Source organism: Hippoglossus stenolepis, chromosome 11 (genome assembly GCF_022539355.2).
Source record: "Hippoglossus stenolepis isolate QCI-W04-F060 chromosome 11, HSTE1.2, whole genome shotgun sequence".
NCBI classification, from domain to species: domain Eukaryota; kingdom Metazoa; phylum Chordata; class Actinopteri; order Pleuronectiformes; family Pleuronectidae; genus Hippoglossus; species Hippoglossus stenolepis.
In genome coordinates, this window is record NC_061493.1 from 4,767,626 (window position 1) to 4,786,369 (window position 18,744).

Sequence of the window (18,744 nt, forward strand, 5' to 3'; positions counted from 1 at the left end):
GTTCAAGTACATACAATCACTTATGGTCAGACTTCAGCTTCCCCGCTCTGATGCACATGATTTTATATATGACAATTTACTGAGGGGTCAGAACAATTCATTATTAAAATTCACTGTATAGTTCAATCCAACACAATTGCAATTGCGTTTTATGTAATCTCTCTTGCATTGTTTTAATACCAAAAGCATTTTCATCATTTGAATACACTTGTGCACTAGTTAATCAGAGTTTATCCGTCATCAATTAATGGAAAATGCAACCTCTAAGGAGATCTTTATTTAACGTGTCTCAACTTATCTAATATTAGACCTGGCACTGAATTCAGGGAGAGCGTCCTGTAAAATACCAGAAACAGTTCAAATAAGGGAGCTGTAGTTTCCCTCTGCTTGGTGTGGGGGCTGTGGTGAGGGGCTTTTGCTACAGTTAGACCTGAGCAAGAAACGACCAATGACAGCAAAAGCAAATGACACCAAAAACTTATTTTACCTACTAGTTAAAGTTTGCTAATCCAGTTCTCAGGTGCAAAAAACACAGGCAACACTGCAATCAAAGATTTTGACATGAGGCAAAGTCCAAACAGTACTTCAGACACTGCTGGCTAGTGGGGCTTCTGCAGAATCCTAAAAAATAAGTCTGCTGCTATAAACTATAAACATGCCACATCAGGTCATGATCAGTTTCACTATATGATGGTGCAGACAGATTTTATTTGTAAAAAACTGTTGTGGACAGGAGTGATTAGATTAACTCTGAGGAGGTGAACATGATGGTTAGTTGTCCTGCAGCAGCAGGTTGATTAGAAAGAACTGGTTTGAGTCTTGTGTTGAGCTCTATTACTGGGATTCTGCTGCACATGAGAAGTCACTCAGTGAAGAATCTGTCTTCCTCTAATCGCAGCTTTATGTCCCGGTGGCTCTGCACAGGCAGCATGTACAGTACAGTGGATGGGGGAGAATTGCAGGTGTCTTGAAAGGATGGTGATGGAGAGATGGGATGTCATGATTAATGGATGGACCAATGGCACCATGGTTGGCTACTACAAGCTGTTTGGTTGCCGTGGCTACCTCATCCTCTGGTATACACAGGGTGTTGAGGGGTGGGTCGCCAACACGAGACGACGTCTTCCTTTTTATGGAGCCGCGTGACACATCTGTGATGCTCTGAATCTGAGCCCGCCGCCCAATCACAAGGCCAGGTTTGGGGAAGAGTTCAAGTTCAACAAGAGCAGAACAGGTCACGGGGATTTATGCTTCACCTTCCTCTCTATCTCCATTACTATTGTGCTGTTTGCAGTGTGATGTGCACAGTAAAATATAACACATTTGATTTACTAAATATAAGAAACTCACTGCCTCAGAAATATGAGACTGACTTTGACTTAATTATTTTTGACTCGCCATCTTATGTAAACTTTTTCTCATATTAGTTTCCATACTTCTTTTTGTAAAAGCAACTCATTTTATTTTACAGTGTATAATTTCTACAATGTGTTCAAAAAGTGTTTTTAAAGTATTTAGCATATAGTGACAATATGTTTAAGTTGTTTTTTGTAACACTTTATTTAGAATGTCTGTTTGAACATTACTCATCATGTGTGTCACATAATTTTATTTAAAATTTTAAGATTTTTTAAAAATGATATAGCATATCATTTGGTGCATTATAATGTTATACCTTATTGTATAATGAGTCATAAGCAGTATAATGAAGCCTGTAGGTTTTTCTTTCTTGTGGGCTGTGTGTCTTTTCTACAGTGTGAAATGTGCTTCACTGTACCTCTCTCTCCCTCTCAGTGCGAGACAGCTGCATCTGCTTGAGCATCTGAGATCTCTGCTCCATCACCAGCGTCTTCTCGTAGGTGAAGGCTGAGATATCGCTCTCATGCTGCAGGGACACAGAGAAGGTTGGCAAATTCATTATCCAGAGTTAAATAAAAAAAATATTTTATATGATTGATTTGCTGTGATTGTCAATCTTATCTAGAGCACTTAAAAGTCATCAATTAGCACTTGCTTTAGTAGCCTGCATGAGAGTGTAACTGCAGACTCACTGACCATTTCCACCACCTCCACCACTGCGTCCAGTCGCAGATGATACAGAAACATCTGGAGATCTTTCTTCATCTGGATGGAGTTGTCGTCCATCTGTGCTACTGTGAAGATCCTCATTTTGCACTTCCTCCATACCTGCAGATTATTATCGATACTAAATCAATACAGTCCATCTACACCTATTGAATCATCTATATAATCTATGTTTCTGCTGTAAATACTTTTTTTGCACACACAAAAAACACAATAAATTAAAAGTACACAGGACATTTAGACAACACACAGACAAACGTACCTTGTGTTGACTCAGTAAAAATGGCAGCAGCATGAGCAGTCCACCATCATGTACGATCCACCACACGTCAATGGTTCCCTGCTTCAGACGCTCCTGGTTACTAGGGAAGTGGTCGATGTTCTTAGCAACCAGCAGAGCTTGATGTGCTGCTGTCGTCTCTCTTACGGTTTCTGGAGGAAGAGAGATGGGTGGGGGTTATGTTTTTGTAACTTTTAATGAAGGCATTAATCAGAGTACATTTTTTGAAATATGGGACGAATTATCTTGCAAAGTTAAGAGAAATGTGGGGAAAATATTTGGAATTAATATGATATTAGAACTGTTATGCCGACTTATTTAAATGCCTTTTATTGGTACTAGAAAGTTATGTGATTTATTTGGCCTTGTTCCACAGAAGTGAAGCTGCAGAGATGAGACAATATGAACGGAATGAACATGAAATGATCTCATCTTGTCATTTGTGTCCTTTGACACACTCCTCTGTCTTTTACCTATAAAATTCCTCCTTGCAGAGGAGTCCCGGGCCTGTTTCCAGCCCACTGGCCAGGCCATCAGGACGGCATTGTGTTTCATTCCTCCCAGTCCTGCTGACTGGATGAGGAGGGAGAAACCATCTCGCAGGTTGGACGAAACCACCACATGGGAGAAACCCTTTGTTCGCTCTGCAACCATGGCGGCTTTTAAGTTCTGCAGGAAGTAAATGAAACGAGCAAGGCAGGAGAGTGAGAAAGGGGAAGAGAAGTGAGAGTTTAGTTGATGAAAAAATTTGAACGAAATGAAAACTTGTTATGTAAAACACACATTGTAGTGTTTTCCCAGTCAATGCTTGCGATGTCTGGGTTATACAGGACATTATCCAGTGGGGCTAAATTAGGTCACAGTTGACAATCTCCTGTGTCAAAAAATGTGCAAATAACATAAGTATTTTTGTCCAAGTTCACACTGATATTAACTGATATTAATATAAAATAGAACATAAAAAAATACAATAAGCAATAACCATATATTTTTCTCAAACAATCCTGTTCAGACCTGTTACTGTATTAACATCTGTCCTTGGCATCAGAACAAATCTGAATGCACCCAAATGTGTCCTGAGATCCAATCACAAAAAACACATTCCGAGGCCATATTTCTTTTCACTGTTTCAATGTAAATGCGTCCTTGGTCACATATGAAGGACAGCCCTCAGCTGATGTCCTCTGACCGGCTTCAGTTTCACAATGAATCAAATTTATTTTGACTCTTCTCTGTGCACATACTTTGATTTTTTTGTGGCCACTCCTACAATATCAACACATCACCATATCCTAATGTTTTTGTTTTTTTGTTTGTTTTTTCAAATCGGTAAAATCTTTCTTCATATAGATCTGCACACAGCACATTCAGTACCCCCTGGCCCACACACACTAAAACATTATTGTAGGACACATCTGTAACCTCTGACATAATTCTTGTAAAAAGCATAATTCTTGTCTTACGAACAAAAATGACGTGTGTGTGTGCAATTGCACATAGAGCGGGAAAGTTAGATCTGATCCCAAGTCGTCACAGGAGATACATTCAGGACACATTTTAATACCAGGTTTGAAAACTCATACTTCACACTGTCCACTTGTGATCGGATCTGTCAGAATTGGTGTTACTATCAGGTCTGAACAGGGACAAAGACAACTGAGTTCACAAGCACACAGAACATGAGCGATGACTTGGTATCGGTTTTAAAATACAACATACTGATGTTGTCCACTGTCACTCATAACATTTTGTGTGAACTGCATTAATCTGCACACTAAAATCACATTAGAAAAGCATCATGTTATTTGTGTGTTTTATTTAATCATTTATGTGTCATGGCTGTTGTCTATTTTCATGCTCAACATGATGAGGAATGCAACTTCTCAGACAGTCCAACATCAGACACAAACGAGAGGCTCGTCGTGCACACAGATATTTTATCAATGCATATGTCGCCTACATTAACATTACCCCTAATTTTCAGAATCATTAAAAATGGAATGATAAGGGTGGTAAATAGTTGATTAAGCACCTTGTGTTATGTTTTTCGGAAAGAGTCAACCGGTGTCTCCGAGCTTAAGAACTGAAATCTTATCTGTTGCATGAAAAACAGCTTTTAACAAAGTCTGCCTCGAAATGAATCTTAACATTCAGTTTCATCCAGTATTTCCATCCACTTCACACCAGAGAGGACAAAGGCAGCGCAGATGACTGACAAAAAATGAACACACCTGTTCTCCCAACTTGGCCTGGTTGCCCTGCGTCATGTAAGTTCCCTCCAGGACTGAGCAGACAATGGTCAGTCCCTTCCCAGCTTTGAGCTGCGTGGTGAAGGACAGGAGACGGGGGTGTTTGACCGCCATGTCTGAGTCCATCTTACACAACACCAACAGCTGAGGCCTGAAGACAAGAACATAGTGAAACCGATTGTATGAATTCAAACCACTTACACGTGAAGTAGATTGTACAGCTGAACATTTTGGAAAATAAAATGTGAATTTGATCCATAATTTAAAATCTATTTGAATGACAATTTGAATTTGATTGAACTGTTTGGGGATTTACTGATATTTTATACTTAAAACTGTTGAGTTTATTGATCAACTAAGTAAACAATGAAGAGATTAACTGATGAGGAAAATAGGGCTGCTACTATTTGTGTATAAAAAATCAGAAATCCAAAACCAAAGGTTATGACTGGAGCCTTGAATGTTGTCAATTATGCGTACAATAGACAACTTCACAATTACAGAAAGTCACAACACACACACACACACACACACACACACACACACACACACACACACACACACACACACACACACACACACACACTTATCAGTACCAGTGGTATTTTAACAAGTAAAATGAAGAATCTGTCAAATAAACGTGTTTTATACAAACATACACAAACACACACATACACATACACATACACATACACATACACATACACATGCTCACCTCCAGTTTTTGGTGTGTAGTGGTGCTTCCTCCAGTCGGATGAGAGCGTAGCGTGCTGCGTTTAAGGACAGGCCTCGGATACCATCTCCCCACTCCTTCACTGCCCTACAAGGAAAAGGTCCAAATAAAGAAACTTTGATCATTTTTCCAAATGTTTAGTAACAGAATAGTTAATGTTTAACAAGCTACCATCCTGACCAAGATTTTTGACATTAAATCCATCTGCATCAGGAATCGGGGGTGTGGAATCGGGGGTCAGGAATCATCAAGCTCACTTGATGATTGTTAAATTAACTTTCAAAGCATTTATTTTGAATGGTTCAGAAATAATGTAACAACAAAAAGTGGCTGCACCTCTGACATAAAAAAAGACTGGAAACACTTGTGTTGTGTTAGTTGTGTAAATCTTATGTACAATACATATAAATCAAGGCTGTGGTAATTTGGTGCTTGAATCCGACCACTGATGGAGAGTTAAGAGCACTTTTGAATTGGTCCCTTAACCTGAAATGTTCAGACTCACCCTCTGTACTCAATGTACTTGTAGATACATCCCGCTATCACCATGGCAACCAGGGCATAGTACCAGGAGGAGATGAACATAAGGGAGAGACACAGGCTCATCCCTAAGAAGGACAGGGTCCTACAAGATACACACACACACACACATGCACATGTGTACAGAAACCAGACACTTTTGCTAGTTGAGTGACCAGAACATGTGAGTATGGACACAGTCAAAGTTCGAAGCTGTTCTCACCAGTGATAGAACTTGAATCGAGGTCTCCAGTTGGGTGTGCGGAGCAACGTCTGTACAGCACAGGCCAGGTTGACAAACAGATAACACATGAGGAAGAACCTGAGAAGATGAGTGAACACATCAATAAGAAAGATTAAAAAAAAATTACCACATGCATAACATTTATAGGTGAAAAACTGGCCAGAGAAAATAGCATAAAGTACATAAAAAATGTGTATTTGCATATGATGTAGAAAGTGTAGCATATTTTTAGTAAGTGTTGAGTAATATACATGGAGAGGATGGGGGCCACAGCATCCAGAGAAGCGATGAGGATTCCTATCTCACAGATCCCCACTGTCAGCAACAGAGCCCAGGTCGGCTCGCCATTGGCCTTCCCATGACCAAAGACCTGAGGAGGACAGAGATACAGAGGAAGACGGTCTGTACAGAGCTAAATGAAATGGCAGAAACATAATAATAAAAAAATAAACATTTATCATCATTGGTACACATCAGCTTCTGTAATTGCCAGATAAAGTTCCGTATTTTTTATGGGAGGAATCTCACTGTAACGCAGCATATTCAGTACAAACCTTTTGTAGATGGTAACTGATTCATTATATTAGTAAATTAATTAATCTGAAAAAGTTATCTTAAAACAATGCAAGGACATTCTTTCAAGAAATTCTTATTCTATGTTTTTCTGTTGTTGTTTTCTTACCAAGATTCGTAAGACTCTAAATTGCACAAACTTTTCAGGAATCAATTTAAATCGTGAATTTGAGCCTGATGAAGGCATCTGTTTGTGAGGAAGTGAGGTGAGATTTCTTTATAAAAATTAAATCAATGTCCATAAAATTGAATCATTGGGCTTTAAGTCCTGCTGTCTGAAAATCAGCAAAGAAATGTGCAGAGTCACTGTCAGTGTCCACGGATTGTAAAAGCACACAGGTCTGTGGCATATGAAGAATCTCTGCAGCACTGACCTGTAAGAATGGGATGATGCCGTCCCGAGCGATGGCCTGCAACAGCCGGGGGGCGCCAGTGAGGCTTTGAAGTCCTGCTCCACAGCAGGAGAAAAAGGAGCCAATCACAATCACCCAGGGTGAAGGCCAGGCCAGAATACCAATCACTGGATTCTTCTTTACAGAGTAACCAAACCTGAAACACCCACACACATGCACACTGTTATGTCTTTTAGTTAATTATAGTTAACCCTTATTAAAAACTTTATACATTGAATAAGGAAATGTATACCTGGTTCCATTGATTATCTCTGTACAACCAACTACAATAATCTGTACCAATTGTTTTTCTGCTGGGTTACAATGAGTGGGTCAAAGTCAATTCAAAACTCACTTACTTGTCTCTCAGTACCACTCCTTCAATACAGGCTCCAAACAAGACCACACAGGAGATGTCTGAGCATGGCATTAAGATGGAAATACTTGAATTTGCTTTTCAATAACAGCCTGAGGCCTGTTTCACAAATTCAGAACCTTGGTGTGGATGTGGGTTCCAAAACAGCTGACCTGGGTTTGTTCATCTTAGACATTATTATTCTGAATTAAGCGTGGGCCCCGTGAATGAGTACGAAAAAAAGCCATCATCAATGGAGCTCTGATTCTGCAATTCACCATGGTAACGGGAAATGAAAGCACAGAGCCTCCGTTTTAACCAGTGGAGCTAGAACAATTTGGAAAAAAGTTGATCAATTAACACAAATACATCTACCTACTAATACCACAAATATCTGCCTATCTCACAAACTGTACTTTCAACTACACTTAGTTTTTAGTTTTTCTTAGTTTTAGTTTTTTCAGTCCCGCTCACTCATTAATATATGACAACTATGGTGGGACCGTCCCATCAAAGTGACTAATCACACCATGAGAAATGATTATTCATAGATCAGTCTTAACTATCTTAAAATTCACACGTTTAAAAAATATATATTTACAGTTATTACTGTTTACAGTACTATTACAGTTGAATCTCAGTGAGATCGCCATCTCTGACCTTACACCGATGACTGATTGATCATATAAGAGGAAACATAAGCAAAGGAAGGTCTTGGGTAGCAAATTCATGTCCAATCAGGGTTCATGTGCTTTTATATAAATGAGGAAATCAAGCGACGTGTTAGAAAGCTGGTTCAGGCTCAGGAGGAGCAGAGAGATGACTCAGGGTTAATTCTGCTAACGTGCAGGTTATGCCAAGTTCAGACTACACGAATTGCAAAGATTGCTGTGCAGTTCACAACTTGCTGTCTTGTGAGCAGGAATTCATACTACATGACTGACAACAGGGTCACACACTTCACAATGTTTCACCTGAAGAAACAACTCCATCTCCAAACTACATTTGCTTACGTCCTTATTCTCAAATTTGTAATTACAATGTAATAACTTATATATATATATATATATATATGATAATCACTTAAATAGTATTCACTTATATTTAACTTTGTGTGCAGACTCATACTCAAACTTAGCCTAAATTAGTTTCTATTGTACATTGCATGAGTAAGGGGGGGCTCATCACTGCGAGTACCTTCACCCTGTCTTGTGGGGGCTGACAAACACTAAACCCTCTTTCTGAAACAGGGCCCAGATCTGTGACACTACAGGGCAAATGAATAAAATCCAGAATCATCCAAGCAGAATCATGTTTGCCAACTCATTTACAAACTGAACTCAATAGATCTCTAAAACACACACACACACACACACATACTTCTATCTTCAATGCTAGTGAGGACACTCATTGGCATAATACACTCATTAACCCCTTATCCTAACCTTAACCATCCAATCTAAATGCCTAACCCTAACCTAAACCTAATTCTAACCCTAACCCTACAACCAAGTTTTGAGGAAAATGGGTCAAACCGTCGTCACTTTCCAAATATGTCTTCACTCGGTAGGCTCTATGCTTAAGATGGTCCTCACATAGATATCAGGACAGGAACACATGCACACACACACCACGGAAGATACTAAACAAGAGGATACAGATGAAAGAGGTGGTGAGAATCGCCATTATTGTTCCTATTGGGATCGACCTCTGGGCATCTCTGAGATCACCAGACCTATTAGAACCAGCCATTATACCTAAAGTAAAACACACACACACACACAGTTAAAATTACAACCATGACAGGTCAATTCAGATCATATGTTTTGGTCTTTGACAGGGAGGAGAGCTGTTTAGAAGGATCTACCTGTGACAGAGGGGAAGTATATCCCCACCAGCAGAGTGAAGTAAGTGGAGATGTCATTGAAGACATAATACTTGGTGATGTCGTTAGATGTTTCCAGGGCCGGTACTGAAGGCTGGGTTTTCTTCTCTATCAACATACCAGCTGGACCATAGTTCCCCCACAGGTTGTCTGACAGAGAGATAAGAGCAGAAAGAGATGGAGGAACATTAAGGATTCGAAGCTAAGGAGAATCTGGCAACTACTTTTCAGTTTCTTATCGTTTTCTTATACAATAGGAACTACCACTGGATTCGGGCTCAGACTCCGTCCACGTCTTCCTCCTCACCTTTGATGACTCCGCTCAGAAGCCCGGGTATGGCCTGTATTTCTGTCAGGTTGTTCAACATGAAGTATTCGTCACAGGTGGCATTGGGGTATTCGCTGTCACAGAAGAGCGGCCAGAGCTTGCTGGTCACAGTCTTGTTTTTCACAAGCTCTGTCTTTGCACACGTTTCAAACTTTTCGTTCTTCAATGAGCGGTTCCCCAGCAAACACACACTGTAGAGACAGAGACAGAGAGAGACAGAGATGTGTAGTGTATTTAAATGGGAGCGTTTGTCTATGCTGTGGCTTCCTTTGAAGGTTTTTTTTATTGACCAGACAACTTTAAGATTAATGAGCTGCTTTTAACTCCTCATGTGCAGCGTTTTACATAAACCAAGTCAGAACTGTTAAAATTTTATTAGATTAAATTTATTAAAAGCTACTGTGCAAGCTTTTATGCCTGGGCCACACTGTGTGCATGGGAGTGTGCGGCATGTCTGCTGCAGAGCTGCTAGGTTTCTGGTATGACTACTGTATTTCCTCAAATTAAAGTACCCTATATACTTCACTAAATGGCAGGTATGAAGCTGTGCATCCTGTCCTACAACAAGAATAAAAACCTTGTTAAAAAGAAAGAATGGATTCAGTCAACAGAAAACACTGGAGGGCTTTTACTTTAAAACAGGTACAGGAAGCGTCGCAAACGTTTATATTTAGCTGTTTTCAGACATGCCATGCAAAGGATCTTCAAATAATTGGGTGCAGACTTTCTCCGTAATTTTCTTTCACACATGCACAACGCAACGGGAGGTTCTCTGCACAGACGCATCAAATACTCTGCAGGATTCAGGTGAGGGGTGGTGCAGCAGACAGAGGCAAGACGCAACGTATCAATTCTGCTGCGGAGATGGCTCTAGAAGAGCAGCATGGCTCGCACGCAGGAGACGTGCCTGAGACGTGTGTCACACATCCAGTGTGGCCCCAGTGTTAAGATAGTAGGAGCTGTTACCTAGTTAAATTGGTATTAGGGGTGCAGCAGTTGAACAGGTGGGATACCCTGACAAGCATGGAAACTAGTTAAAATGTCTTGACTTGTCCCTACATATTACCTATAATCTAAATCAACTGTATAGAGTGAATGTGTTAAACTTAGCTGTTTAAATCATAATTATCAAACTTGTTCTGAATAAATATGTTGGTGATATACTGATAATCAAAAATTACTAATATTTTCAATGCTGTATTTTTGCAGGATTAGACAAAAACTACTGAAGTGATTTTCTTGAAACGTGGTGGAAGGGCTTGGGTCAAAGAAGAACCTATTAATTATGGAGCAGATTCAATTATAGTTTTTTTTATCACTTTCTTTAATATTAATATGAATATTAAAGAAACTTAGAGAGCTGATAAACTGTGCATTTTGATAGTTTTGGATGTAAAGTGCTAGTTATTGAAATTACAAACTATGTAAGTGTGAGGTAACGTCACAATAAATGGCAGCAGCAATGATTTCTTTTCATCTGTCCTTTTGGACATTTTTGCCGTCAAGAAGACTCCTCATTATGCCAGTTTTGTATGTTTAGAATGCAGCAAACAAGGCCAGCATAGTGGCGCCGAAGTGTGGGACTTTAATAGCACGCCACGTGTAGAAATCAGAAGTGCAACAAGTAACACAACAGCATCTGTCCCGCCATGTCTGGCTCTCCCTTTAAAAACAGACACTGATTCTGCTGGATAAAGGCCGAACAACACTGCCCTAGTGTTTGTATCTTTGATCTCTGAGCAGCAAGTAGGAATAAATGTGCCCTAACATTGGGCAATGGATGAGTTTGATTTGGCATTTTGTTGATAAGAATATGTAAAAAAAAATGTGATCATGAAAAAGTATTATTTTGCTTTAAGTAACTCACCTAAAGTCAGGTGGTTCGATGAGCGTCTTGATGACTCCTGCATAAGTGGCCATGATGGAGAGAATCACACACGCCAAAAACACCAGAGCCAGTTTGTTCACATACCTGCAGAGAGGAGGGAACAGATATGAGTTTGTGTGTGTGCGTGTGTGCGTGTGTGCGTGCGTGCGTGCGTGCGTGCGTGCGTGCGTGTGTGTGCGTGCGTGCGTGCGTGTGTAAACTTACTTCACTCCTACAAACACAACCAGTGCCATTAGGACCAAGCAGCCTGTGCCGTACACACGCATGTTATTGAGCATTGCTGCGTCTTCCCCTTCTTTAAATACTGCTGTTGGAACGATGTACGTCTGGCAGTGGGGAGAAAGCAGTGAGAGGGTAAATAATATAAATCTGTGCAGCAGAGGTAACGCCTAATATCCTCTTGTATCTCAAGCGGTGGAAACATACCAGCAGAATCTCTATGGTGCCCAGTATGTACATGGATCCAGCGAAGGTGGTGCCCAGATAGAAACAGAGTCCCACTGCTCCTCCAAACTCAGGACCCAAAGATCTGGAGATCATGTAGTACGAGCCACCAGCTTTAGAGAAAATAATCACCAATTAGATTGTTACCAAAGAAATTTCTTCAATTTTAAACTTAATCATATTTCTTTAATTCTTTAACCTTCTTTAAATAGTTTTCTGAAAATATCTACAAATAAAAGGAACTCAGTTTTCAGGGTCCATGCACAAGCTCAGTTTGTCTTTTCCCCCTAAGATTTATCTATGAATTCAAGTGGAGAGACACTTTAATTTTGTTCACCACAGAAGGGTTGATTGTGAACAAAAATAATAGTACAGGGTAACTATAATTATTAATACAATTTTGCTGGCTTTGATTTTTGTAGTGTCTTTGTTTTGTCATAATGAAACCACCATAATCCACCAATGCAAATGCTGTTGAGGTTGTTAATCAGTCTGAATAACTTTGCCAGATCTTTAAAATTCTAGCATTTCAAATTAAGACGTGATTGTCTCTGTCCAAGCTGCAGATGTAATTCCAAATCAAAGCATTTATATATTTAAAGTGGAAATTAAAAGTCGATTAATAAATGCAACATTTCATTTCATGTACCTGGGACAACTCCATTGGTTGCTATGGCACTCATTGATATGGCTGTGAGCAATGTCTGCAAGGAGAGACGGAGGATAGATGTTATGTACAGGAACCAAACAAGATGAAAAGAGGTGGCTGTGTTGGATTATTGCAAGTGCAAAATTAATACTGTATCAAATACATGTGTTTCAGATGATAAACTGTAGGTTCAAGCTGTAACTGCTGTATTCAAGCTTGCTTAAAACATCACACACATGGATTTTGCTAATCAAGGGTAATGTAATCACCCATCACTGTATAGGGCTGAGTATATTCAGTTTTTATCAAATAATTAAATCATTGAATCAATCATTAAACTTGTTAATACAAGATACCAGAGTTTTAGTTCCTTTTATCATTGAACAAAAGAGCCCCAACTTTTTGTATTGTTAAACGGGAAACAACATAAAACAAATGCATTAACATGTAGAAAAGACAAATGCTAGAAGAGAGCCTGTGACCCAAGCATTTCATTGCTAGCGACTGCTAAATGTAATTGTTGTGCACATGACAATAAAGTCTTGAATCTTGAATCTTGAATCTTGAATCTTGAAATGCTGGGCACGCTATGGTGAAAGAAATACAAGTACAGTCACAAATCATCAACCCATGGCAATCCGCTCACTCATTCCTATTCCAAAGTGCACAAAGTCCTCTTTTTAAACCAGGGGTGGAGACAATTTGGTCCAGCCCGCGAGGCAATCTTAAGTACAAAAAAGCAACTGAAATATAAACAAATTAATCTCGGATTCTTTTTTTCCGCGACAAAAGAAAACAACATAAAATAGACCACCATCCTTCAGAGTGGTCCCTTCTGGCTGTATATCGGCTGGGTCAGAGTCAGGGTAAACGGAACACATGTAGCTGTTATGTGTCGTCACTGCCGAGCATCGTAGCAGGAAAAATAGGTGCGGAATGTTCTCCATGTTTGTGCAAGGGATTTCTGCTTAGTTTGATACGAGGGAGGAATAACTGTCTTTGTAAGCCATGAATGGCAAAACAAAAGGTGACGATTAGTTGGTTTGGCAAAAACCCACTGTGAGTAGCATGATCATCACTACCATCTGACATCAGACAAATCGCCAAAGAGAAGCATTTGTTGTCATTGCATTAAAAAGGGGTTAAAATATTTTGTGGACATTATAACATCGTTTTGAATGTTATATTATAACAATTTTAATGACCCAAAGTTTCACCACCCCTGTTTTAGAGTCTGGACCTCGATGCCTAACAAACACAAAAGAGAAGGCTTCCATATTTTTCAGAATTGATAAAGCAGATGATTCTACACTGAGGCAGTACATGCTCTATGACACGTATATATATATATATATGCTGAACAGGGCTTGTTGATTTAGATTTTGTATCAAGAGGGCAAGAGGAAAACATCTAATTGACTATGAAAGAGGGTTCATTGTTGGGGGACAGATGGCAGGAGCATCAGTTCCAAAGGCTGCTCAACTGGTCGGTGTTTCAACAGCAACAATGACAAAGATTCATGGCAAACAACATTCTGATTCTTGACCTTATTCTGAATAAGACATTATTTCAAATATGATGTTTACATGTGTTGTTAATGGAACAGTCCATTCACATTCCTGTTACAGAGCCTCATCTGATTATGACTACAAGCAGTTGGTAGCTGCCATAAATGTTGATGTCGAAATGACTCCACGTCTTACTAAGATTATTTGTTTATTCCTTGTCTGACCTCATTCTGACTATTTTCTTAATCTGGTTAATCTGGGTAATATCTGATTATTGCTGTCCATGTAAACATAATTTGTGTAAACTCTGCATTCAGATCTGAGGCTCCACAGGGTAGGAAATCGTGGTTGACGTGGTCGTCGACGATCTTGACGCTCATGCATAAATGTGTAAGGAAAAACAGAACAGAAACTCATGTGACGTGATCAATCTGACGACAGAGCATGAATCTCTCAATACCAAGATGAATGCACATCAGACCATTCAGAACAGAGGCACTGGTCTGCAGAGACATAGAAAAAAGGGGCATGGCCATTGCTCATCATATTCTCAACAGGAGGGAGAGAACGGTACAGGCTTGAATGATTGACCCCTAAAGTTCGGTGTCTGTTATACTGTGGGGGATTTGCTGCCATGTTTTGTGTCCTGCTCTACCATTCGCTGCAAATCAACACCAATTCATTCTGGGTGATTGCCTTAATCCTGTGGTGAAACATTTCTATCCTGATGGGAGTGGTCTCCACCCGGATGCAAGGCACAACACCACAGGGGGGTCACTGAATAATTTGATTATATGCTGTGACCTTCAAAGTCCCCAGATCTCAACTGTACACCTGAGGGGGATTTCCCACTGATGTAATAGATGTGATAGTGATGCGCTCTCTACCGCCATCGTCACCAAACGAAGAAAATATCTTTCGAATGAGCTGCGATCATCCCTCCTGAGTTCAGAGTCTTATAGAATCAATGTCAAGGTGCAGTTTAGCTGGTCTGATAATGGCTCCACACCTTACTGAGACACTTTATGTTGGTTTTCCCTTGAATTTGTCACCCATCTGTATATTGTGAGAGGGTGTTGTGTGCAGATTGTTCACATCACATCACATGAGTGCTGAGCATTTAAGTTCAAACTTTTCAAACAGTCAGCTCTCTGTTTAGCCATCTAGAGCTACTGACGTATGAATCGGGGTTGTAAATAAGTCACTAATTTTGTGCTTGTTTTGGGGACTCTCCCCTGAGCTCAGGCATGGAGATTAATGATGTTAATCAACACACCACAGCTTCAGAGGAGGGAGCACTGACTGGCCTCCAGTTTTCTTTTCTTTTTTATGTCGTAAATCGCAGACTCGACCTCAGACATGTCATTGTTCGGTTCAAGCAGTTATAGGATGATACAGAATAGCCAAGAGGGACTCGTTTTTTTTTTCATCATTCAACAAACATTTTTCTTTCGCATTATCATTCATTTCTACAGCTCTTTTTAGACAACATTTATTTCTAATCATCAGGAAGTCCGGATCTTTAGTTGTTGGATTTTTTTAAATGACTCACACAGATGCAGCACATGGAGACGATGGCGAAGGAGCCCAGGATTCCCGCTGTCCCAACGATCCAGGTTAGACGCAGAAAGAGAATGACACCCAGGATATTCTGCATGCAGGGCAGGTAAACTCCGATGAAGGTTCCCATTTGGGGGACCTGAGGGTGAATAAACACACACACACATGCACATAAATGGGAGTGAAAAGGGGGGGAAATGACAGGGGGTGAGAGGAAGAGAAGTCTTCAATGACGGCACAAAATATCATCAATTACACTATCCTCTGTGTCCTTACTTATCCCATCACAAACCATTATGAGGATTTTGATGCATGTCGACCTGAACTATGACATTTTACCTATGAGCCCATACTGAATAGGTAAGAGCAAAGCATGAATAAATGAATTTGGGCTGAGGGAAGATGACATGCCTTAATTTCCCCTGTTAGATCCAAAACCAGCATGGTACGGCTACAGTGTGCACTGAACCACTAGATAGATGGTAAGGACAACAAAAACACAATCATCACAATAAAGAATATGTTCATATTATTTCAACTCTTCAAATAGTACACACCCTTGTAAATACTGGCCTTTAGGGGATTGCCAACTTGTTTAGCGCAAATTTGCAACCCAAAGTTAACATGGGGCTTTGGCAGGTGCAGCTGATCAAATAAAAAAAGATCCTTGTCGAGGGCAGAGGATGTTGCACCTTGTTACGCCCTTAGTGTCAAATTGGGGTTTGTGAATATGGGCTATACAAATACATTTTTAATTGATTGATTGATTGATCCTTTCAGTAAATTCTCTCTTTTTGTTGCGGTGCCTCTGCTGAAACTCAGCGAGGAAAACATACCCACTTGATTTAACTCGGACAGTTCTAGCCTCATTGACTTAATGAGAATGGGTGTTTTTAATAACTAAACGAGGGCTGTAGATTTTGTTCCCCGTCACTTAACTGAATTTACAAGGAGCAAACATTTCCGCAGCAAGTGGAAACAATTTATGATAATATATTTTCCTAACCATGTATCCATGGTATTTATTACATATAGGCCTATTTTATATTTATATATTTATTATTATCTAAAACATTGGGAACGACACAGACACACGCAGAGTTTAAAATTTAAAATTGTACTAATAGCACCACAAATAAGCTTTTCCAATCAATACATTTTTAGAAGCTCTTGTATTTATTGTGGAGGGCTCTTATTTTGCAAGTTGGCTTGACTTATGTAATTTAATGTCACGTTTTCATAACCTGCTCAGTCAGAACTTCCAATTGTTGGTTTGTCATTCATTGTGTTACCGTACAGACTGAAATACATGTCAGTGGATTTGCTTTTTGTATTTGATTGGCAGGCATTAGGATCAAAACGTTATTTAAAGGTTCAGTGTGTAGAAATTAGTGATGTTTGAAGTTGAAGTTTTATGTTGCAGCGGAACACCCCTCACCTCACCCTCCCGTTCCAAACATGGAAAAGTATCTGTGGAAGCCTCCAGTTGTCATAAAAACTCAAAAAGTTTAGTTTGTCCAGTTTAGACTTCCGTAAAAAACAACAACAACGCCCTTCGTAGAGAGGACCCTCTCCCGATGTAAATATAAAGTAATTATATATAAAGGGCCCATTCTAGGGTATAGAAAACAACAATTCATACAATTTAGATGATCACACATCCGTGAAAACATCCCTAGGATTATTTGATACTAAGTTTCTGCCAATAGATCCCTAACACCTAAATCGTACACACTGAACCTTTGACTAATCAAGACTGGTAACAATTATTTAGTATTTTCAATTAGATTTATTTTAGTGTTTTTATAATTAAAATTGAAATTAATAAAAAAATTTAAAAAAAGAACAAAAATAGTCAAAATCCTTACATGACACTTAAAATAAAATGTTAGAGACAAACTGTATATCAGGAGTTTCCCACTGTCCTGTCTGCAACGTTCAATTTCACTTCTGGTGTAAATAATAATATACAGTCAATAATTTGACCATCAGTGATTTGAGACAAGGGATTTTCTCACAATTTTAACAGACGATGTCATGTACTTACATTTAATGAGAACATGTTACTTTCCCCTGAATATCTTAACAGTGTCTTTTTGAAAAAAAGAGTAACAGTATTATCGCATCACACCACAAAAAGCGTTCCTATAGTAAAACCAGAGTGTACGTACCATTTTTCTATACACAAAAGCCTCCGCTGCACTCCACTGATGTGGATCTCCAAATCTCCCACATCCTCTCCCTTTTTGCTACTCTCTTCTCTCTCCACTTGCCTCAGCGTTGCTCCCCCTCACTCTCACTGCACTGTCTGTCTGTGCTCTTTTCAGTCTCAAGATATGCCTCTGTGCACTCTTAAAGAAAGAAAAAAAAAGCAGAGCTATCGTTCCGGGGGGGCGGTGTTAGTGAAACATCATCAATGCTTCTACACAGAGCCCGAGTCCAAGCTCCTACTGTCTTTTACCCAAAGACTCTGGTTGTTCACTGCCAAACAAACGACAGTGAAGGGAAGTGTTTGTTGTACCAGAAGCATGTTCTCAATGACATTTAAAGCCTGACTCTCTGTTGCACATGTTCAGTTTCCACCACCAGGACAGTCTGTGGCTAACATAAGAGTAGTTATAATGTTCTGTGGGTGGTTGGATTTCAGTGTCCGCCAGTCCGAGAGGATGAAAAGGCCACCAGATGGATTCCATTATGCTCTGCATTATATAATAGGGCTTCACAATGAACCGCACCAAGTGCTTTATTTGAAAAGGAAGCAACAAACAGCTTGACACTCATATTTGCCATATAGCTGCTGGAAGTATGTAAGTTACCAAGCTACTGCCCTGCTAGCTCAGCATTTTGTCATCATTCACTTGTCACTATATAGACCAGAATATTAAGAATTGACAATCATGCATTTGTGGGCATTGCGCTTGTGGAGTTGACTGGCAAAGAGACAAGAGGAGAGAGGGCAGCATGTCTCAGAATTCTCTCTCTGGTGATTCTACTCCTTAATGTTTTAAAAAATATTTAAAGACATGTTTATATTGACAGGCATTTTCACAGG

General features: G+C 39.7%; 1 protein-coding gene across 3 annotated transcripts in view; it reads right to left on the reverse strand.

The window, feature by feature from the left end:
* LOC118118108 (solute carrier family 12 member 7) overlaps window positions 1–18,744 on the reverse strand; it is a 34,887-nt gene that overhangs the window by 3,453 nt on the left and 12,690 nt on the right. The window contains exons 1-21 of one of the 3 annotated variants that reach the window (XM_035170963.2): window positions 17,864–18,015; window positions 15,685–15,831; window positions 12,625–12,679; window positions 11,958–12,088; window positions 11,736–11,857; window positions 11,511–11,615; window positions 9,623–9,834; window positions 9,298–9,465; window positions 9,089–9,187; window positions 7,435–7,492; window positions 7,058–7,232; window positions 6,362–6,480; window positions 6,090–6,188; window positions 5,853–5,972; window positions 5,330–5,434; window positions 4,597–4,765; window positions 2,839–3,034; window positions 2,348–2,517; window positions 2,056–2,187; window positions 1,778–1,885; window positions 1,066–1,167 (exon numbers count right to left, since the gene is read on the reverse strand). In XM_035170963.2, the coding sequence (XP_035026854.1) occupies window positions 1,066–1,167; window positions 1,778–1,885; window positions 2,056–2,187; window positions 2,348–2,517; window positions 2,839–3,034; window positions 4,597–4,765; window positions 5,330–5,434; window positions 5,853–5,972; window positions 6,090–6,188; window positions 6,362–6,480; window positions 7,058–7,232; window positions 7,435–7,492; window positions 9,089–9,187; window positions 9,298–9,465; window positions 9,623–9,834; window positions 11,511–11,615; window positions 11,736–11,857; window positions 11,958–12,088; window positions 12,625–12,679; window positions 15,685–15,831; window positions 17,864–17,866 (2,595 nt within the window). In that variant the 5' untranslated portion in view covers window positions 17,867–18,015. Of the gene's footprint in view, window positions 1–1,065; window positions 1,168–1,777; window positions 1,886–2,055; window positions 2,188–2,347; window positions 2,518–2,838; window positions 3,035–4,596; window positions 4,766–5,329; window positions 5,435–5,852; window positions 5,973–6,089; window positions 6,189–6,361; window positions 6,481–7,057; window positions 7,233–7,434; window positions 7,493–9,088; window positions 9,188–9,297; window positions 9,466–9,622; window positions 9,835–11,510; window positions 11,616–11,735; window positions 11,858–11,957; window positions 12,089–12,624; window positions 12,680–15,684; window positions 15,832–17,863; window positions 18,016–18,744 lie in introns of those variants that run through there. The other 2 variants (XM_035170958.2, XM_035170960.2) reach the window with 2 other exon arrangements.